Source organism: Leguminivora glycinivorella, chromosome 5, assembly GCF_023078275.1.
Source record: "Leguminivora glycinivorella isolate SPB_JAAS2020 chromosome 5, LegGlyc_1.1, whole genome shotgun sequence".
In the NCBI taxonomy this organism is placed as follows: Eukaryota; Metazoa; Arthropoda; class Insecta; order Lepidoptera; family Tortricidae; genus Leguminivora; species Leguminivora glycinivorella.
Genome location: NC_062975.1, coordinates 1165304 through 1188627, shown reverse-complemented (window position 1 = coordinate 1188627; position 23324 = coordinate 1165304). Strand labels below are relative to the sequence as shown.

General features: G+C 41.8%; 1 protein-coding gene across 1 annotated transcript in view; it reads right to left on the bottom strand.

Annotated features, from left to right (window-relative positions):
* Window positions 1–4637: 4637 nt before the first annotated feature.
* Window positions 4638–23324, bottom strand: part of LOC125226729 — a 24958-nt gene continuing 6271 nt past the window's right edge. The window contains 9 exon segments of the mRNA XM_048130814.1: window positions 4638–6429; window positions 6613–7659; window positions 9874–10068; window positions 13914–14107; window positions 15665–15843; window positions 19936–20119; window positions 21013–21211; window positions 22718–23191; window positions 23194–23322. Of these exon segments, the coding sequence (XP_047986771.1) occupies window positions 6272–6429; window positions 6613–7659; window positions 9874–10068; window positions 13914–14107; window positions 15665–15843; window positions 19936–20119; window positions 21013–21211; window positions 22718–23191; window positions 23194–23322 (2759 nt within the window). The 3' untranslated portion in view covers window positions 4638–6271.

Genomic DNA, 23324 nt, shown 5'->3' with positions numbered 1-23324 from the left:
ACTAAATATAGATTAACGTTATAATCGTTATATGTACAATATATCTAAAGTTGAATGTTCAATGTAAATGGGAAAGTGTGTGTGTCTGTTTGTTTGTCCGTCCTTCACGGCAAAACTAAGCGACTAATTGTCGTGATTTTTTTAAGTGTAGATAGTTGAAGGGATGGAGAGTGACATAGGCTACTTTTGACATCGAAAGGCGATTTTTTGCTAGGATTTGTTTTATTTTTGTCGTAACAACTCTGAAACTAGGCGAAATCCAGAAAAAAAGATCAATCATTTTAGTCTCGAAATAATTCGGTTTCCTCATTTTACACCGTTTATACAGTATCTACATGACGTTGTTTAAATAACAGAGCTGCGTAGTAATAGAACAAACCCTGGGAATACACAAGTAGAGCGTCAATTCTTCACAGTACCGCAATTAACAGTGACAAAAACTTGAAGCGTCAAATTTAGCGGTCAAACATGATGAGCGGTACAAATGATTTGACACTAGGCAGAGTTTCTAACTTTGGGAGAAGTATGTAAGAGCGTTTTCACATTGCGCGATCCGATATCGGGTGTCAGATGGGAATACAACGCAAGACACAAATTTGTTTGTAGGTACTATCGTAAGCATGAATGATCGTAAGTTTAATCGTAGCAGCTCAGCCAAAGTCCCAAAAGTAGTTAAATTCTGGTGTTATTGACCCGAGAATTTCTTCTTCTTCTTCTCTTAATAGCGCGTTTAAGAATTTTCACTAGCCGAAGCAAGCTTATTGAACAAAAATCTGTAGTTGTTATTCCAAAAAAGATCTTAATAGCGCGATTCAGGTTTTTTAATAACCGTTACAGCGCCATCTATTGCGAGCTTTGCGTACTTACCCAAGTATGTGCAAATCTGACGTCTCCAAGAAATATCTTAATAGCGAGATTCAGGTTTTTTACTAACCGGCACAGCGACATCTAGCGGAAGATGTGTAAACTAGCCTCTTGCACATGCACACTGACGAGTTCCGAGCCCTTTTTTAACAGATTAATCTTTAATTTAATTAATTAATTAATTTAACCCCCGACACGAAAACGACGGGGTGTTATAAGACTTATAAGTTTGCCGTGTCTGTCTGTCTGTCTGTTTGTCTGTCTGTCTGTCTGTCTGTCTGTTTGTATGTCTGTCTGTGTGTGTCTGTCTGTGGCATCGTAGCTCCCGAACGAATGAACCGATTTCGATTTAGTTTTTTTTGTTTGAAAGCTGAGGTCGGGAGTGTTCTTAGCCATGTTTCATGAAAATCGGTCCACTATGTCGCGGTCGGAGGTTTTTTCAAAATTTTAATTTTGTGGTGATAAATCAAGTAATTATCTACACCGTAACACACAAGTGCCTTGTTTACTTTTTTTTTCTCAAGTACATTGAATATTAACTGCACTGTACGTAATCAATTTATTCGAAGCACGAAATCCGAAGGCCGGACCAATAAATGCAAACAATAGCTATGTAACGTATGTCACGTTTATTAGCATAAAAATATCTATTGTAATAATGACATTCCGGATGCTACATATTTATATGATTTATATTAAAACGGTAAATTTGGAATATAATCCATTCATTTTATAATAGTATTTTATGCAACAGGCGTTTAAAGGAGGTCAAAAAAGACGAGTGGCGTGGGTAACAATTTGAGGCGAAGCCGAAAATTGTTATTGAGACGCCACGAGTATTTTTTGACTCAGTTAAACACCGTTGCATACAATACTTTTTCTACGACCATGCACTTAGTTTTTAATAGTTTTCTTGAATAACTTTCGTGAAATTCACACTGCTTCCTGTATTTTAAAGCAAAGGTTTGCACTGTCAGCTTGGCTGCCCAGCCTTTCCGCGCATTCGCGCAGTGTCGTTATAAGGCGTTGCCATGGTTACAGAGCCAAACAATGCGTTTTCAGTTTTTTCGATACTGCGCGCATGCGCGGAAAGCCGGCGGACGCTGGCTTTGGGGAATAGACCTTTATGTAGGGTTTTAAAGATCTATGCACGACCCTGTAAATGACGAATAACAGTTCGGGAGTAGAAAAAATGTATTTCAGTGGAGATACTACTGTGTCCGTAAATAGTGTAATATTACATACCTAAAAACATTCGTCTTAACCCTTAGTTGGGCTTAAGGAGTATATTTTCCCGTCCTTTTTAGGGTTCCGTAGTCAACTAGGAACCCTTATAGTTTCGCCATGTCTGTCTGTCCGTCCGTCCGTCCGTCCGTCCGTCCGTCCGTCCGTCCGTCCGTCCGTCCGTCCGTCCGTCCGTCCGTCCGTCCGTCCGTCCGTCCGTCCGTCCGTCCGTCCGTCCGTCCGTCCGTCCGTCCGTCCGTCCGTCCGTCCGCGGATAATCTCAGTAACCGTTAGCACTAGAAAGCTAAAATTTGGTACCAATATGTATATCAATCACGCCAACAAAGTGCAAAAATAAAAAATGGAAAAAAATGTTTTATTAGGGTACCCCCCCTACATGTAAAGTGGGGGCTAATATTTTTTTTCATTCTAACCCCAACGTGTGATATATTGTTGGATAGGTATTTAAAAATGAATAAGGGTTTCCTAAGATAGTTTTTTGATAATATTAATATTTTCGGAAATAATCGCTCCTAAAGGAAAAAAAAGTGCGTCCCCCCCCTCTAACTTTTGAACCATATGTTTAAAAAATATGAAAAAAATCAGAAATGTAGAACTTTATAAAGACTTTCTAGGAAAATTGTTTTGAACTTGATAGGTTCAGTAGTTTTTGAGAAAAATACGGAAAACTACGGAACCCTACACTGAGCGTGGCTCGACACGCTCTTGGCCGGTTTTTTGAACTTTATATCATTATCTTTGTCAGGTTTCAAAACTTGACTAAATTTTGACATTCTCATGCCCAATAAAGCGTATTAGTGACTAGTATTTTCAAAAGGACATATTTTTTTGTATGGTCTTCATATTTCAAGAGTTAAATGTATTTCATTTAATACCTTAGGTGTGTAAGTGTATACTAAATATTTTGTTTTTTTTTTCAGAACCGGAAAGCGGCAACTTCGTAGTGGGCCGGCAGTTAACGTTTTTCGCACGGAAAACAGTGTGCGTAGCCGAATGCACAAACGCTCACGAAACGCTCACGATAATATCTCTTTCGTAGATATCTATCTCTATCGCTCTTGCGTATTGGCGCGACAGAGCCAGACTACCTTTCGCGGCGTTACGTTTTCGTTTCGCGTCGCACAAATGCCATTCGGCTACGGCACCGGGTGGCTAGCCGAATGGCACAATCGCTCACGAAACGCTCACGAAACGAAGCGCTAGTAGATATCTATCTCTATCGCGCTTGCGTATTGGCGCGACAGAGCCAGCGGCGTATCGCTTTCGTTTGGCGTCGGAGAAATGCCATTCGGCTACGGGGCCTGAAAAGAAACAAGTTGTCTACTGTTTACTGATTTCTTTATTAGATATCGCCGGTACAGTAATATGGGTCAATTTAAAATGCACTGTCATGTATCACTTCGAACATCGCCGAATACTTATTTGTACGCAGGGAAACACGAATGGCTATCAATTTAAAAAATAATGTCAGCGCTATTTCTACTTTTCGTCTGGTGTGCGAGATTCAATACATAAATAAAACGTTAATTCTCGAAATACAATTTACGTACACGACTCAGCTAATTTAACAAATTAAATATTTTAGCGATATTTTTAATTAAATATGCGATTCAATAATTGAATGAAATGTGTAAACAAATATATCAATTCAAGTCTCGCACATCCTCGTCAATCCGTACTATTTCCACCGAAGATGCGCTAGAAGGGGATTGAAAATTTGCCATACAAATTTCAATTCGCAAGTACCGCCCTGCCGGTGGAAAGTCACTTTCAAAACTAGATTCCAATGTGATTCAAATATCGTTTTTATTTCAGGTAGAAACGTTTCGTTAAATATTTTGATCCAGAACATATCTAAACAAAAATTATATTTCGAGAATTATATACAAAACTCATTTTATCTTCCTTAGTCAATTAAACGTCGATTTTAACTTATACTACTTTGTAATCTATAGGTACTTTGCAAGAATCGTATACATAAGCAAAATATAATACTGCTAGTGCTAACGTAAACGGTTGTGACATAAATTATCAAAATATCACATATTATATCTAATGTTGAAGAAAATAAAAGTCAAATACAGTTAAATAGCTTTAGAATATCCAAATCGTGAAAGGAAAGATTTTCAGTACTTATAGTTGGTTTATTTAGCAAATCTAAGGATTTTCACGTGTCTATCTACTGAAAAACAATTTAAAAAATAGTACAGTACTTTTGAAAGCAAATTAAAATTATGCTATAATTATATCGTCACTACTTTTAAAAAATCTCACGGTGTTCCTCAAAGTTAAAACGCAGTAAGTCTATATGCATTCCATACATACTTACTACAATTTTATTTTCATTGACAGACGAAGATACAAGTTTTTTTAAAAGTAGTGACGATATGGATTACTGTAACTTATTTTTAAGTGTTTTTCAATAGGAAACCTGTTATTATCGCTTTGCTAAATTGCACAGTAGATAGGTATTACCAGGTGATCAAAAAATTGTATTTCAATAATCAGCCAGGCAATCATGGTTGCGCGATAAACTATAAAACATCGGGCCATCCCTATCGAACTTACAAAATATAGTGTTATAGGGACGGTCTGATGTTTTATCATTTATCGCGCGACCATACTTGCCTGCCTGGTACAGTGACCTGATAGACTGATGGCTCACAAAATAATATCTGACACGAATTATTTGTAAAGCGATAAGAGCGTGTCAGATATTTTCAACGATTAACATTTTACTGTAGGTGACTGTACACGGAAAATCCGTCCTTTACAATGGGATTACACGTATCATGACTTTTGGCATCAGTGAGGGCGACAGATACTGGCTATGTGCGAAGAGCACTTAGGGAAAATCAAATAAATTGATAATCTAGCACATGATTGGCACGAGATGTCGCTGCGAGATAGACTATCCGTCCTTTTGTCATTAATAGAATTATAATAAAAAGACGATCTATGTCGAGATATTGTCGCGCCAATCATGTGCTAGACCCTGCTGGATATGTCATAATAATAATGTAAATTTTACATGTTTGTTAAATTTTATGTCAATCGGTAAATGATCCATGACTGTCCTAAAGGCGTTTTGCACATAGCCAATACTCATAGGATAAGATGTTTAACAGAAGATATAAAAATAAGAGTATTTGCCACATATCAAGAGAAAGCTTTAAAATATGCATGGTCCTAACTGACGTCTAAAAACATAAAATAACATGTTTTGCCATTTAGATTAAGTTTTTGTTTCCATGCAAATAAATAAAAAAACCTATAAGATAATCACTTCTCTTATAACACACCAAAGAAAAAATAGAAATTTATATTAAGATTTTGTTTCGAGTTTGGAACACTTGAAATATAAACTAGATTAGATAAATAGTTTTCTATGTAAATTGCATACATTCTACTATGTTAACGTCACACATATCACGGCTCTATTGTATGGATAAATGAGAACTTTTCTAAGATATTTAATTAGTATAAGTGGGCGTCCTATCTAAGCTACAAATTACATAGATAAATACCGTCGTACACGCTACGCTATCGCTAAGTAAACGTATCACATCCATAGATTCACGCAGAGCCGCACATTGGAAAGACATCATTTAATTTACATTAATGACTTAAGTCGCATTTGACACCGGTTATTATGATAATGTGCCCGCATTCCTACTTAAATAATAAGTACCAAAGAGGCGAATTAACCAATTTTATTTCGCTCTTCAAAACGAAGCGGAAACTAATAGAAAAATACAAATCGGGAACAATTTCACAGCATTAGCTAAAAAAAACTTTACAAGACACAGAAAATAATAAATAGACAATAAATTTAGGATACAAATGTCGAAAATAAAGGAGTAAAAATTTTCACAGCGCGGCACGTCAAGTATAAAATACAATCGGAGTCTCCGGACCGCCGGTTCACATTCACACGCCTCGAAAATAACATCTAAAATTACATCACTCAATATTAGGATTAGAATCTCGAGTTCGATCCCACAGTTTGACACTTCACTACACCGTCGGGTTAAGAACACTGGTAAGAACCGCACTTTTATCGGTGTTCGGTTCGTCTTCGAGTCGGTACACCCCAGGGGCACACACATTAACCACGTGACCCCGTGAGTACGCAGCCGGATTCGCCTTCGGTCGCGTCCTCTCACCACTGCGGCTCGGGCGGCAGGTAGTCGGGCGGCGCGGGCGCGGGCGCGGGCGGGTAGGGCGGCGCGGGCGCGGGCGGGTAGCCCGGGTAGGGCGGGTAGTTGCCGTACCCGTAGTACGGCGAGTCGGGGTACGCGCCGTAGTTCATGCCGTAACCTAAAACGATACAGATCAGTTACAAAGTTCATCGCGATCGAGGGTCGCATATCAAACTTTAGCAAGCTAACGAAAGCTGGCAAAAAAATAAAACAAAATCATGGAAATATCACAAGAACAGACCGTAAACACAATTGAAAGTTCTCGCTGGGCCGCGTAAAGCAAAGCTAGTCGAATACTCGCCTGGATATTGCGCGTAAGGCGTCTCCGGCGGCTGCCCCGCAGCGGGGTGAGGCGGGGCGGGCGGCGCGCCGTGCTCGGGGCCGGCGGGCGCGGGCGGCCCCAGCAGACTAGACACGCTGTGCGACATCCCCGAATTAAACTGACCCTGAGATTCAACCGATCCCTCCTTGTTGGGGGACTTCTTCTTCCTCGACTTGGACCCCGACTTTTCGTCGCTCCCGGGCGAGTACGACTGAGTTATGTCGTCCAGATTCCTCCGGAAATCCGGCATGCCCTCTTTGTTTAACACGCTCGCCGTTCTCTCCAGTATACTCAGGCTGGATTCCGTTTGAGGCCTTCCGCCGGGTCTCTGGTGCCTGTAGTTTTTCAGTAAATTAATTTTCTTCTCGACGTGATCCATCGGGGGCGTCTCGGCGTTATCTACGCGCGTTCTAGAATCGTCGCTGAGATGGGAGTCGCTGGTGTCGGAATTTTTGACTTCTAGCGCCTCCTCCGAAGGTAATTTTTCTTCGGTAGTTAAAACGATAGGTTCGGAAGATTTCTCTTGAGAAGCCCTTTTCTTTTGGGTTTCGGAGCTAGTTGAAGATTTTGAATCTTCAGAATGTTCTACTACCGTTTTTGACTTTTGTTCAGCTGCCTTTTTCGTTTTTTCCTCTTCCTCGTCACTGTCTAAGATTTGAGTTTCTTCATCGGAGTCTATTTTGGTCGGGGGGTTGGAGTCGCTGTTTTCGTTATCAGATCGTTTAGCGTCCCTTCTTATTTTGGTGATGCTTAATGATCCTGGAAGGTTCGGTCTGAGTATTCTGCCGGGGTGCGGGGGGAGCCTGTGTCTGACGGCGCCGTAGTTGCGCATCTCGCCGAGCCTGTGCCTGATGTCAGCGATCTTCTGCCCGGGCAGCAGGGGGCGCGCGATCTTGTTGTGTCCGATGATGGAGGGACGCGTGATGACGCGCTGGAAGCCGGGCCGCGGCCCGCTCTTGGAGGTAATCGTGATCGCGGAGTTGTTCTTTAAGGAGCCCGGTATACTGCCGGGACGGCTGCCTAGGACTGTAACAAAAATTTGAAAAATCTATCATATAAAATACTAGCTTTTACCCGCGGCTTCGCCCGCGTAATAAAAGTATTCATTAAGATTTTCATTTGGATCCGTAGGGACCGTAGGTTTCTCTGTAGGTATATTTATCTGCGATTATTTCGATTGCACATAATACTTTTGCTTGCAATGATTGTAGAAATATTACACATCGACCACAGCGTAGGTAATTCTATATACGCTGGGGAAACCTTTATAAACATCCCACATAGCCCGTATTTCGACACTATGATCGGTGGGTAAAAAGTACTTTTTTCTATTATCCCTTACAATTTTTTACATTTTGCTTATACTTATCGCAAACGTAATCTTCAAGCAAGCAAACAACGATCGTCTTAGAGCACATTGATTGTAAGAGACCGCCGACCGATTATCCGTATCCCTCTAACGATACCCATATTATCCGTATCCGTATCGCTATCGCTAACGCTATCGCTATCGCTATCGCTATCGCTAACGCTATCGCTATCGCTAACGCTATCGCTTTCGCTATCTCTAGCGCTATCCCTATCGCTATCCCTATCGCTATCCCTATCGCTTTCCCTATCGCTATCCCTATCGCTATCCCTATCCCTATCCCTTATCAAGATGTTTAATGATATAACACTTTAAGTTCTCGCGCTTTGTACACATATTTAAAGTCACATACAGATCGAACGCGATTAATTAACATTATTTTTACCTTTTTTCCCAACGTTTCGGCCAGGTTGCACTGGCCGTGGTCGCGGAAGACTTACGTCCCAGCAAAATGTCACCGGAGATGTAAACAACACAAAACTACCCGATATTAATTTATATAAATGTTCGGGGTAGACAAATATAATCTACCCGCTTTTAGTTAATGTTTATTTCCCACCATGTTTATTTTAAAGGTAAAAATAATGTTAATTGATCGCGTTCGACCTGTATGTGACTTTAAATATATGTTTAATGATTTCTTATCAAGTGCTAAAATATAAAGTTTCATGGTTTTTATCATTTAAAATTAAGAAATCCCATACAAACTTTCAACCTCTTTTTCAACCCCTTCATCCCTTTTTTTCGAAATAAAAAGTAGCCTATGTTCTGTCTCAGGGTCTAAAGATTGTCTGTTCCAAATTTCATCAAAATCGGTTGCGTGGTTTAAGCGGGAAAGCGTAACAGACAGACAGACAGACAGACAGACAGACAGAGTTACTTTCGCATTTATAATATTAGTATGGAAAAATATTAGAAGCGTAATAAAGCAAGCTCGTTGCCATAATTAATTTGCTATCTTTCAGACTGGCCCTCAGGACAATGTTGGTCTTCTCAAGTTGCTTGGTAACTGGGGATGTAGCGACTAGTCGGGAAAGCCAACTATCCGGCCACATTTGTAGTCGGCGACTAGTCGGCAAAGAAGGCCGATTTGTCGGCACATTATAACTGATAGAAAAACAGTACAAACATAAATTAACAGCTGATATTGTTGTATTATAAACCTATTCGTTATGCCTTTGTTAGTCCAAAGAACAACTGTGATCATCTCAGAATTATTAAATTAAAACGGGACTTAAACGCGTAAAACTTACGTTTTATATTTAACCCGACGTTTCGGACATGACATTACGTCCGTGGTCACAGGTAGACTCCAGGTAGGTGGTAGGTAGGTAGAGTGGTAGGTGGAATATGAGTGAAGATCGTGTTAAAATCAATATATCATCTCAGAAATAAAATGTCCTACCTAGGATTATCGGTTTCATAGGCAGAATTCCTGCCCACTAAGCCAAACCGTTTGCTAAAAATGGAATTTATATATGAATATTTTCATTGACCTTTGAACCTTTAAAAAATAATGAAAAGCGCCAACAAAGGACCGATCTCATTCAAAAATTCTGATAAATTAGTCGAAAATTATACTCTGGCCGACTAGTCGGCCGACTAATTGGCCACCCAAACGCCGACTAGTCGGTAGTCGGCCTAGTCGGCCAAATCAATAGTCGGTACATCCCTATTGGTAACACAACTTCTAAGACTAGGAAGGCAAGCATGGTCGTGATAAATGATGTAACGTCAGGCCGTCTTTTTCGCACTAATTATAAATGCGATAGGGTCGCACGGATTCGATAAATTTTATCGAACTAGCGTCTTACCCTCGCCGATAAAATAATGATTTGTGTCCAAATGACCCTGAAACTTATACCACTTACTCTTCTTCCCAACAGGGCTGCTATCCTTCTCAGGCGGTTTCCCGCCGAGCCCCTTGAAGGATGTCTTGATGGCGATGATCTTGCCGGACTCCAATTGCATGTAGATGCCCTTCGGAGATTTCAAAACCATGACGCGCTGACCGGCCTTCAGGACGATGTTGGTCTTCTCGGCTGAGTTGGTTGGTATCACCACGTCTGTGGGAAATATTTTATGTTAGAAATCAGTTCAATCAGTCAGTGGTAGCAAAAGCCTGTATGTGCCTCACCAATCAATGATATAACATTGATTTGACGACTACCTTCCAACCTATATGTTTAATGTAATTCTGCGATTAGTAAATCTGTTATCTTTGTGGTGCAATAAAAATATTTACTTACTTACTATGGTAATTTTTGACAAGGTATAATTTATTTTATTACGTCAAATATTTTCGTACACACAAAACATCCTTAACGCATGACTTTGCATATCGTAGAATTTCAAGTTATTTGCGTCCAACTGCGTCGAAATATTGGGAGCTCGATAAAAATCAAAAAGGTAATCACGGTCTATATCCCGGTCAATATAAGACGCTTTATGGTAATAGTTACCGAGCGGGAGCGTCATCTCCTGCGCGGTCATGCCCTGGCGGCGCCACACGTCGGCGGGGATCCAGCGCGCGCCGTGCTGCATGGTATAACATATTATAAGAAGAGTCAAGTTCCCTATTTTAGTGTGGTTATAGTTACCGAGCGGGAGCGTCATCTCCTGCGCGGTCATGCCCTGGCGGCGCCACACGTCGGCGGGGATCCAGCGCGCGCCGTGCTGCATGGTATAACATATTATAAGAAGAGTCAAGTTCCCTATTTTAGTGTGGTTATAGTTACCGAGCGGGAGCGTCATCTCCTGCGCGGTCATGCCCTGGCGGCGCCACACGTCGGCGGGGATCCAGCGCGCGCCGTGCTGCATGGTATAACATATTATAAGAAGAGTCAAGTTCCCTATTTTAGTGTGGTTATAGTTACCGAGCGGGAGCGTCATCTCCTGCGCGGTCATGCCCTGGCGGCGCCACACGTCGGCGGGGATCCAGCGCGCGCCGTGCTGCATGGTATAACATATTATAAGAAGAGTCAAGTTCCCTATTTTAGTGTGGTTATAGTTACCGAGCGGGAGCGTCATCTCCTGCGCGGTCATGCCCTGGCGGCGCCACACGTCGGCGGGGATCCAGCGCGCGCCGTGCTGCATGGTATAACATATTATAAGAAGAGTCAAGTTCCCTATTTTAGTGTGGTTATAGTTACCGAGCGGGAGCGTCATCTCCTGCGCGGTCATGCCCTGGCGGCGCCACACGTCGGCGGGGATCCAGCGCGCGCCGTGCTGCATGGTATAACATATTATAAGAAGAGTCAAGTTCCCTATTTTAGTGTGGTTATAGTTACCGAGCGGGAGCGTCATCTCCTGCGCGGTCATGCCCTGGCGGCGCCACACGTCGGCGGGGATCCAGCGCGCGCCGTGCTGCATGGTATAACATATTATAAGAAGAGTCAAGTTCCCTATTTTAGTGTGGTTATAGTTACCGAGCGGGAGCGTCATCTCCTGCGCGGTCATGCCCTGGCGGCGCCACACGTCGGCGGGGATCCAGCGCGCGCCGTGCTGCATGGTATAACATATTATAAGAAGAGTCAAGTTCCCTATTTTAGTGTGGTTATAGTTACCGAGCGGGAGCGTCATCTCCTGCGCGGTCATGCCCTGGCGGCGCCACACGTCGGCGGGGATCCAGCGCGCGCCGTGCTGCATGGTATAACATATTATAAGAAGAGTCAAGTTCCCTATTTTAGTGTGGTTATAGTTACCGAGCGGGAGCGTCATCTCCTGCGCGGTCATGCCCTGGCGGCGCCACACGTCGGCGGGGATCCAGCGCGCGCCGTGCTGCATGGTATAACATATTATAAGAAGAGTCAAGTTCCCTATTTTAGTGTGGTTATAGTTACCGAGCGGGAGCGTCATCTCCTGCGCGGTCATGCCCTGGCGGCGCCACACGTCGGCGGGGATCCAGCGCGCGCCGTGCTGCATGGTATAACATATTATAAGAAGAGTCAAGTTCCCTATTTTAGTGTGGTTATAGTTACCGAGCGGGAGCGTCATCTCCTGCGCGGTCATGCCCTGGCGGCGCCACACGTCGGCGGGGATCCAGCGCGCGCCGTGCTGCATGGTATAACATATTATAAGAAGAGTCAAGTTCCCTATTTTAGTGTGGTTATAGTTACCGAGCGGGAGCGTCATCTCCTGCGCGGTCATGCCCTGGCGGCGCCACACGTCGGCGGGGATCCAGCGCGCGCCGTGCTGCATGGTATAACATATTATAAGAAGAGTCAAGTTCCCTATTTTAGTGTGGTTATAGTTACCGAGCGGGAGCGTCATCTCCTGCGCGGTCATGCCCTGGCGGCGCCACACGTCGGCGGGGATCCAGCGCGCGCCGTGCTGCATGGTATAACATATTATAAGAAGAGTCAAGTTCCCTATTTTAGTGTGGTTATAGTTACCGAGCGGGAGCGTCATCTCCTGCGCGGTCATGCCCTGGCGGCGCCACACGTCGGCGGGGATCCAGCGCGCGCCGTGCTGCATGGTATAACATATTATAAGAAGAGTCAAGTTCCCTATTTTAGTGTGGTTATAGTTACCGAGCGGGAGCGTCATCTCCTGCGCGGTCATGCCCTGGCGGCGCCACACGTCGGCGGGGATCCAGCGCGCGCCGTGCTGCATGGTATAACATATTATAAGAAGAGTCAAGTTCCCTATTTTAGTGTGGTTATAGTTACCGAGCGGGAGCGTCATCTCCTGCGCGGTCATGCCCTGGCGGCGCCACACGTCGGCGGGGATCCAGCGCGCGCCGTGCTGCATGGTATAACATATTATAAGAAGAGTCAAGTTCCTATTTTAGTGTGGTTATAGTTACCGAGCGGGAGCGTCATCTCCTGCGCGGTCATTCCCTGGCGGCGCCACACGTCGGCGGGGATCCAGCGCGCGCCGTGCTGCATGGTATAACATATTATAAGAAGAGTCAAGTTCCCTATTTTAGTGTGGTTATAGTTACCGAGCGGGAGCGTCATCTCCTGCGCGGTCATGCCCTGGCGGCGCCACACGTCGGCGGGGATCCAGCGCGCGCCGTGCTGCATGGTATAACATATTATAAGAAGAGTCAAGTTCCCTATTTTAGTGTGGTTATAGTTACCGAGCGGGAGCGTCATCTCCTGCGCGGTCATGCCCTGGCGGCGCCACACGTCGGCGGGGATCCAGCGCGCGCCGTGCTGCATGGTATAACATATTATAAGAAGAGTCAAGTTCCCTATTTTAGTGTGGTTATAGTTACCGAGCGGGAGCGTCATCTCCTGCGCGGTCATGCCCTGGCGGCGCCACACGTCGGCGGGGATCCAGCGCGCGCCGTGCTGCATGGTATAACATATTATAAGAAGAGTCAAGTTCCCTATTTTAGTGTGGTTATAGTTACCGAGCGGGAGCGTCATCTCCTGCGCGGTCATGCCCTGGCGGCGCCACACGTCGGCGGGGATCCAGCGCGCGCCGTGCTGCATGGTATAACATATTATAAGAACAGTCAAGTTCCCTATTTTAGTGTGGTTATAGTTACCGAGCGGGAGCGTCATCTCCTGCGCGGTCATGCCCTGGCGGCGCCACACGTCGGCGGGGATCCAGCGCGCGCCGTGCTGCATGGTATAACATATTATAAGAAGAGTCAAGTTCCCTATTTTAGTGTGGTTATAGTTACCGAGCGGGAGCGTCATCTCCTGCGCGGTCATGCCCTGGCGGCGCCACACGTCGGCGGGGATCCAGCGCGCGCCGTGCTGCATGGTATAACATATTATAAGAAGAGTCAAGTTCCCTATTTTAGTGTGGTTATAGTTACCGAGCGGGAGCGTCATCTCCTGCGCGGTCATGCCCTGGCGGCGCCACACGTCGGCGGGGATCCAGCGCGCGCCGTGCTGCATGGTATAACATATTATAAGAAGAGTCAAGTTCCCTATTTTAGTGTGGTTATAGTTACCGAGCGGGAGCGTCATCTCCTGCGCGGTCATGCCCTGGCGGCGCCACACGTCGGCGGGGATCCAGCGCGCGCCGTGCTGCATGGGCCGCACGGTGCCCACGGGCCGCTGCACCACGCTGCCGTCCGCCGTGCGCACTGTCCGGTACGCCGTCGTCGGCTTCGGCGCGAGGGCCGCCTTCTTTTCTAGCTCGTATCTGTGTGAAACGAAATAGCATTTAAAATAGGAGAATAACTACAAAAGAAAAAGATCTGTTAAGATCTATTCTTACGGGTAGATGTTTGCTATAACGCCACCCTAAGGCGGTTGAGAACTGAGGGAAGGCATGGATAAATTCGTACACATCCAGCAGGCCTCCGTGGCGCAGTTGGAAGCGCGATGGCCCCGGCAAGGCCAAAGGTCGCAGGTTCGAGTCCTGCGGGCCGATTTTTGAGTCTCACGCGTTCGAATTCAGAAAATTGTCACTAAAAATAATAGGCAGGTTTTCAACCGGTATTTTAGTGACAGTGAGACTCAAAAATCGGCCCCCTGCCGGAGGTGTGATTTTTTCCATTTTTCCTTTAATTTAAAAATATACAAAAGAAGCATGGAAACTTCATTTTACCAAAGACATATGTAACTTCGTATAGACAGCTACAGTCTAAGAAAAAAACGTACCTCTCAGGACCATATAAAAGGTACGGTGGCCTAGATGGCGTTACACGTTTGGGGGACGCTCGACTAGATGGCGCTAATATTAATATTTGACATTTTAAAGAATATGGGCCAAATCGTCAAAACTGAGGTCCAAAACTTTTAAGTCTGTGTCGAGAGATGGCAGTCTATGCACTGTGATTACACATTTTACTTCGACAGTAACTCTCTATAATACTTGATTCTCTTTGATTTTACATAGTGCACACAAAAAGCTTACTTAATACAAAGTCAAACTTCTTCATTTTAAATTCACGCGTTTTGTACACATTTTTTAAAGTCACGCACGGGTGTTACGGGTTTAACGCGATAAAAGAACATTTTTTACCTTTTATTCCAACGTTTCGGCCATGTTGCATTAGCCGTGGTCGCAGAAGAGTAGTGCAATCTTACCGAAACGTTGGAAAAAAGGTAAAATATGTTCTCTTATCGCATTCTTATTTTGACGACCGGTCTGGCGCAGTCGGTAATGACCCTGCCTGCTGCGCCGCTGTCCCGGGTTCGAATCCCCGTAAGGGCATTTATTTGTGTGATGAGCACAGATATTTGTTCCTGAGTCATGGATGTTTTCTATGTATATAAGTATTTATATATTATATATCGTCACTACTTTTAAAAAATCTCGTATCTCACGCTGTTCCTCAAAGTTAAAACGCAGTAAGTCTAAATGCATTCCATACATACTTACTACAATTTTCTTTTCATTGACAGACGAAGATACAAGTTTTTTTAAAAGTAGTGACGATATATCGTTGTCTGAGTACCCACAACACAAGCCTTCTTGAGCTTACCGTGGGCCTCAGTCAATATGTGTAAGAATGTCCTATAATATTTATTTATTTCATCCGTGTGTCTTTACAAGAAATTATTGTATTTAACTATTCTCAAGTGGTCTAGAAAGAACACCTTTCATTCTCATGCGGAAGAATGATACATCAAGCGCAATTTCTCTCTCTCTAGCTTCAGAGCGCAAGTTGTGCTAGGCCGCTAAGTATAGCTACAGTTTTCACTCTCCCAGATTCTTGGGTTCAGATCGCTCTATCAATTATATATTTCTTACCCTCTCTGAGCCAGCCGTTTCTCCGCACTGGACAGTTTCTTCTCCTTCCTGTCCACAAGTAGAGACTCGTGTTGGAAAGGCTCCTTGCTAAGCAGCCTGCTGTGGTGTTGTATGATGCCCTGCATTAATACGTCGAGGTACTTGTCTTTATGCTCTGATAGGTCTTTGGGTTCGGATTCCTGCAACAAATTATTATTTTAAAGTAATTTGTACCATTTAAACGATTTCAAACTGAAATATGTATCATATACCAAAGACATATGTAACTCCGTATAGACGAATAAAGTCAAAGAAAAAAACATACCTCAAAGCTCTAGAGAAAAAGGTACGGTGGCCTAGATGGCGTTATGACCTTTGGGGAACGCTCAGCTAGATGGCGCTAATATTAATATTTGACATTTTAACACATATCAAGCTAACAATATTGGTCAAATTGTCAAAACTGAGGTTCAAAAGTTATAAGCCTGTGTCGAGAGATGGCAGTATATGCACTGTGATTACACATTTTACTTTGACAGTAACTCTATAATACTCGATCCTCTTTGCATATACTAAAGAAAAAATGACGAAGCCTAAGAGCCGATAATCCAACTGGCCAATCAAAAAAGAGAAGTAAGATTTCAATTAATGACCAACATTTAATGCTTGAGACACTTCCTAAACGACAAAGTATTCAAAATTTTAGATTTTTGAAATCCTTAGAATTGATGTGTTAATAAATTCAATAAATTACCAAGAGCCTGTTAAAAATTAGTTATTCTAAATGCATATCTCTTTTCTAAATACCAATAACAAAATTTCAATATTTATATTTGTAACAATGGTCTCAAAAGTGATCGAACTTGAATTCACAAATGCAAGATTTTTCAACGATAAAAAAATATAGTAGTAAGATCGAGTTACGAAGGAAAAAAATCTTGCTTTATTATTATCTATGTAATTTATAAGGTTTGATTAACCTACTTTCCAAGGAAGCTTATTTCAATTTGTCTATCTGAACAAATACGCAATAAGTTTTACCACACACAATTGACCAATCTCTAGTTTTTTTTTTAATACAAATGAAATGAGAGACGGCCGACTGTGTGACTAATTCTAGATTCAGATCAACGAATATGGAGAAAAAACTTCACGGTACCATTACGCAATTAGAGCATAAGGCAGTGGCCTTTTATCTTCTTATTTTATTTAGTCGTATGGCAAAGAACAGAAACTGGTGTAACCTCAACCGACTCCGTACTGGCCATGGTCGCTGTGCTTACTATAAACACCGGTGTGGATGGGTAGAGTCCCCGGTTTGCAACAATTGTGGCGAGACTGCACAAACAAAACAGCACATCCAGCACATAATAGAGATTTTATCTTTTAAAATGCTATAATATAAACAGAAAAAAAATGTCAGTATTGTCCCTGTGACTGTGATTTATTTATTTTAATTGTACTGTTATTTTAATTGGACCATATGTTGTCTGAAATAAACGGATTGCCCCGTGACGCGCTATGCCAATGGACCTACAGAAGACCTGATCACCCTTAGCGACGAGGCCAATAAATGGCTGATTGGACTTAATAAACCTATGAATGTTTCTGTTCTTTTATCTTCTGAAATAGAATTTTGTATTGAGACTCATGGATTGGGTAGACATTATTGGAAATATGTTTACACAATTATCCATACTAATATTATAAATGGGAAAGTGTGTGTCTGTTTGTTTGTCCGTCTTTCACGGCAAAACGGAGCGACGAATTGACGTGATTTTTTAAGTGGAGATAGTTGAAGGGACGGAGAGTGACATAGGCTACTTTTTGTCTCTTTCTAACGCGAGCGAAGCCGCGGGCAAAAGCTAGTGTATTATAAATGGGAAAGTGTGTGTGTCTGTTTGTTTGTCCGTCTTTCACGGCAAAACGGAGCGACGAAATGACAGGATTTTTTAAGTGGAGATAGTTGAAGGTAATGGAGAGTGACATAGGTTACTTTTGTCTCTTTCTAACGCGAGCGAAGCCGCGGGCAAAAGCTAGTTTCATATAAATTCCATATTAGCAGGTTGTTTAAATTCGTTTTGACAGTTCTTAACCCTTAAATGCATGGTGATGTATATATGCATCATATATTTGATGGCCTATAACTCAAGCTGTAGCTATCCAAAATCACATTTATAGCTTAATTAATATTCAGTATTTATTATTATTTTTTAAATAAATTAAATAATATAATGATTTACTATTTATTATTTAAGGATTTAGGCAGATTTTTTCAGAGTTAGTAATTAGTTTATGTTTAAACATTTTATCATGGGGGTCTCACAAATAGTGTACCTTTCTTATAGTAGTAAAACTTTACAAATAAAACTTACCAATAATTATATATTTATATAAATAAGTTTTAGCCTATTTAACTTCTAACACTGATATAGTATTAAAATCGGTATTAAAAATTTTTATTTTTCCAAGAGTCAGAAAACCATTGTCTATCACATATATTAATATCTCGTTAAAAGAAAAATTCATGCATTTAAGGGTTAAAAAAGCTGATTTGACTGGGAGGCAAGCTTATTTACAGGAAGGAGAATGAAGACAAGTTTGGATGGAGTATCGAGGTTCTCTGTTCTCTTAAGTAGGTACAGTCGGCGTCATACATTGTGACAGGGCCAAAGCGCCATATATGGTAACACACTTTTGTTAGCATAATAATAAAGATCAGCGCCGATAGCATGGTCGCGCGATAAACGATGAAACATTGTCTATCGCACTTGCAAATGAAAGAGACGTCTGTTCCGATATATTTGGCGCTTTGACCGTCACAATGTACAGTCACCGGCATATGTGATGATTTCTATACCTTGTCACATTAATTATTTGAAATGTCATACGAAAAAAAAAAACAATGCAATGTCACAGATGATTATTTGCTATACCTTTAGTGTCATGTGTTCTGCCTACCCCTTTATTATTTTAAAATGTCATGTATGTCGAAAATTGTCAAACGATTTATAGCGATTTATATACAAGGTACAGAAATCATCACTTACTTATGCCGGTGACTGTATTTAACGCTGACTGTACTGTGGAACAGTGGAAAGTAATACGCCAAGGGCATTTCGTAATAATAGGTAGCAAGATTATATTATTTTCGCTGTATTACGCAACTTACTAATGTTGAGATTAAAAAATAAATTGAACAATTAATAACGTTTGCTTTCGTTACGGTTTAAATTAGATGTAGATTTAATAGCCGCTGGCAAAGCAATTACGACGTAATGTGAATCAATTTATGTTTCGTTTTAATAACGCGTAGCTCACGCTTTAAAGGTTTTTAAACACAATATTATCAACATGTTTACAAACATATTAATGGTGCGTATAAACTACATCTCACATTTTCGTCACTATCAAAGCAAATGTTATTGATTTTCTTCATTTATTTATTTAAATCACACAAGAACTGTTACAGTATACTAGTTCATAGCAAAGACATATATAACTCCGTATAGACAGATAAAAGTCTAAGAAAAAAACGTACCTCAGTACCATACAGAAAAAGGTACGGTGGCCTAGATGGTATTACACCATTGGGGTACGCTAATATAAATATTTGTAATTTTAACACATATCAAGCTAAGAATATGGGCCAAATTGTCAAAACTGAGGTTCAAAAGTTTTAAGCCTGTGTCAAGAGATGGCAGTCTATGCACTGTGATTACACATTTTACTTCGACAGTAACTCTCTATAATACTCGATCCTCTTTGTTCATAGACAGCAAGGCGTCTGGGTTACATTCGTCGAAAACGCGGTTGGCTATGCCTTGCTTATTGATTTGTCGGCCGCAGTACTACGGTAGAGAGGTCGCGGCACAAGTTTTTACAATTTATGTTTATGGACTACTATTTGTCCTAGTGGTGCCCTCTTGTGGCAGTTTTGTGTAAAAATATAATTATAAATACGTAAATATCTACTAATTCTTACCTCATCATTATCTAAGTCTTTACTTATTAGTGATTTCCTTCATAGATAGCACGGCGTCTAGGATTTATTAGTCGACCACGAGATCGGCTATGCCTTGTTTGTTGATTTGTCGGCCACAGTACTAAGTTAGAAGTAGAAACCGACTAATTCTTACCTTCTTATCATTATCGAAGCACAGATTAGTGACTTCCTTCATAGACAGCACGGCGTCCGGGTTTCACTCGTCGACCACGCGGTCGGCCATGCCTTGTTTGTCGATTTGTCGGCCACAGTACTAAGTTAGAAGTAGAAACCGACTAATTCGTACCTTTTCGTCATTATCGAAGCACAGATTAGTGATTTCCTTCATAGACAGCACGGCGTCCGGGTTACACTCGTCGACTACGCGGTCAGCCATGCCTTGTTTGTTGATTTGTCGGTCGTAGATCTTCTTCTCGAGACACCAGTCCATGACAAACCGGTAAACGAAGCACGGTTTCTTTTGCCCATATCTGTGGGGAAAAGATAATATAAGTGTTTGGAAAATATTTCGTTTTGATACAAGCTTTTTTTACATACCAAGGTATACGCCTGCAACTCAAGGGGTGTCACATGCGCGTTGCCGACCCATTAGAAACTTGTACACTCTTTTTTGAAGAACCCCATACCGTAGTTCATCGGGAATACCTCGGCAGGGAGCTCATTCCACAGCCGGAGCGTCCGCGGGGGAATAAATGGGCTTACTCTTGGCCACAGACTAGCCAAAGGCAAAGAAGTGGCCTACGATGGAGTGAGCTCGTTCAGAATATGTCTGTTGACCCTAGATTTGAAAATTGTATGAGCTTTTATTGTGGACTCTGATTTTTTTACAGGCGACTAATAATCATCGAGACAATTTTAGCAAATAAAAGTAGTTTGCGTTATTTTATCACATAATGCCTATGGCCATGGCCTGTCTCCATCATCATTATTAATTATTCTACTCATTTATTATATTTTACTAGCTTTTGCCCGCGGCTTTGCTCGCGTTAGAAAGAGACATAAGTAGCATATGTCACCCTCCATCCCTTCAACTATCTCCACTAAAAAACTCAAGTCAATTCGTGTGTCCGTTTTTCCTTCACGGCAGACGGACAAACACACACACACACTTTCCCATTTATATTATTAGCATGGATATTAGTACATAGCTACTAACTAGTGTTTATACTAACTAGTTTTAGTTACCTGTACACTCGACAGACGGCTTGCGTGTCGTGGCACGGGTTCCATGAAGCGTCGAACACGATAACCCGGTTGGCGCCCACCAGGTTGATGCAAAGCGACCCGGCGCGGGTTGACACGAGGAACAGATAGAAGTGTGTTGACGAACTCGTTTATTAGTTTATACTAGTTAGATAGCTACCTGTACACTCGGCAGACGGCTTGCGTGTCGTGACACGGGTTCCAAGAAGCGTCGAACACGATAACCCGGTTGGCGCCCACCAGGTTGATGCCTAACGACCCGGCCCGGGTGGAGACGAGAAATAGGTAGATGTGAGGGTTGGCGTTGAACTCGTTTATTAGTTTCTCTCGCTCTAAAGCGTGCGTTGAGCCATCGAGACCTGAAAAGTGATGCGTTTTAACCAAATTGTTCGAAACTTTTGTACGGCTTAATCGTTTTAAAAGAGAAACATGCAATTTGAGTCTGCGCAGGAAGAAAAGACGTTAAAAGAACGGGGTTCAATACATTCTACATTCACGTCTCTTCGCTTTTCGCACTATCCCTAATGTAAAGTGTCAAACAAAATTAAGACTTCCAACATATTGTACTGAACTGTAGATTGATAGAGATATTTCCACCTAAACAAAACCTTAGAAATAATGAAATAGTAACCAGTTTTCCGTATGGCCTATTCGGAATGATACGACAACAAAATTAAAAAGAAATCCCACCAAAAAGATTCTGTAAAAAACTAGCCAAGTCTCGATGGAGCTGCTTGTTTATCTCTAAAAAGTAATGAAATCTAGACAAAGTCGTGCCAATTCTAAGGTTCCTTACTGCGATTTCTTTTTAGGGTTCCGTACCTCAAAAGGAAAAAACGGAACCCTTATAGGATCACTTTGTTGTCCGTCTGTCCGTCCGTCCGTCCGTCTGTCAAGACCCTTTTTCTCAGGAACGCGTGGAGGTATGAAGCTGAAATTTATATCAATTACTCAGGTCTACTGTCCCTTGAAGCTGTGAAAAAATCAAACTTCTAAGCCAACGCAATCAAAAGATACAGCCGTTTATGCCGCAAATTTTCGACACTTGCAAGGGAATCAAAACCTACAGGGTGCTTCCCGTGAACTCAGAATCTTGAAATTTGGTACGAAGCAACGTCTTATAGCATAGATAAAGGAAAAATTACGAAAACCATAAATTTTTAGTTACATCACATAATATATTTTTTTTTAATAATTTTAACCTTACTACCCATTTCCTCATAAACGCGTAGAGGTATTAAATTGAAATTCATACCAAATACTCAGGTCTATAATACCTTTAAGCTGTAACAAAATCAAACTTCTATGTCAACGCAATCAAAAGAAACAGCAATTTAAGCTGCATATTTTGAAACTCGCAAGTACTCGCAAGGGAATCAAAACCTAAAGGGTACTTCCAGTCGACCTAGAATCTTGAAATTTGGCATGAAGCAACGTTTTATAGCACAAATAAAGGAAAAATTCCGAAAACCTTAAATTTTTAGTTACATTACAAAATATATATTATGACTCGATTGTCGTAATGAACGAACTTTGTAAACCTTGCAGGTTTGTACGGAACCCTCGGTGCGCGAGTCCGACTCGCACTTGGCCGGTTTTTTATTATAGTTAATGTTGTGTGACTTGGCTTGGTTGAAGTGTAGCGTTTCTGGCGACAGATTGGTCAAATGGTGTCATGGAGCACCTGGTTTTCCTTTGTGTACCCTTCAACGGCCAAGTAACATAACATTAACTATAATAAAAAATATCAATTCCTTCACATTCTCAAATTATACCAGCTCGTTTTAGTGTCACTGACGATAAAAGACGTTAAAAATCGGTAAAAAGTAACATGTACGCATTAGAAAAAAAAGTTTCATACTTACGATAGTAATTAGTGTTCCTCTCCCACAAGCAGTTTGTGCCCGGAATATAATTCCTCTCTAAAAAGTCTTCAATGAGGTTCAACGTGAACAAACTTTGACTGAACAGCAGTATCCTATCACCCATCTTAATACTCTCATTCAACAGATAGAAGAACAATTCCATCTTACAGGAATTCTCTATAATACCAGGAATATAATCTTTTAGTAACTCAGCGGCCCAATCATATGTAACTTCTTCTGCTTTCTTAACTAAAGCTAATTCTTCTTCTCTGTTCAGTTTCTCTTCTTTTTCACTATCTTCGGATTCTGAATCATCTTTTTCTTTGGAAGTTTTCCTGTCTTTCCTTCCTTTGGCTAGTCTTGGACGACCTCTTGGCTTCGGTTTGTCTGTTTTTTTACTTTCTTTGCCTTTTCCTTTCTGTTTAGTCTTTTTGCCCTCATCTTCAGACTCTGAAGCATCGCTTTTAGATTTCCTCTTATCTTTTTTGTCGGTTTTTTAGTGTTATCTTTCGCGAGACTAGATATTTCTTTAGCTTTCTTCGCTTCATCTTTTACGATCATCTTTGTATCTAAATCCGCTATTTTAACTTCGCCATCTGATTCGATT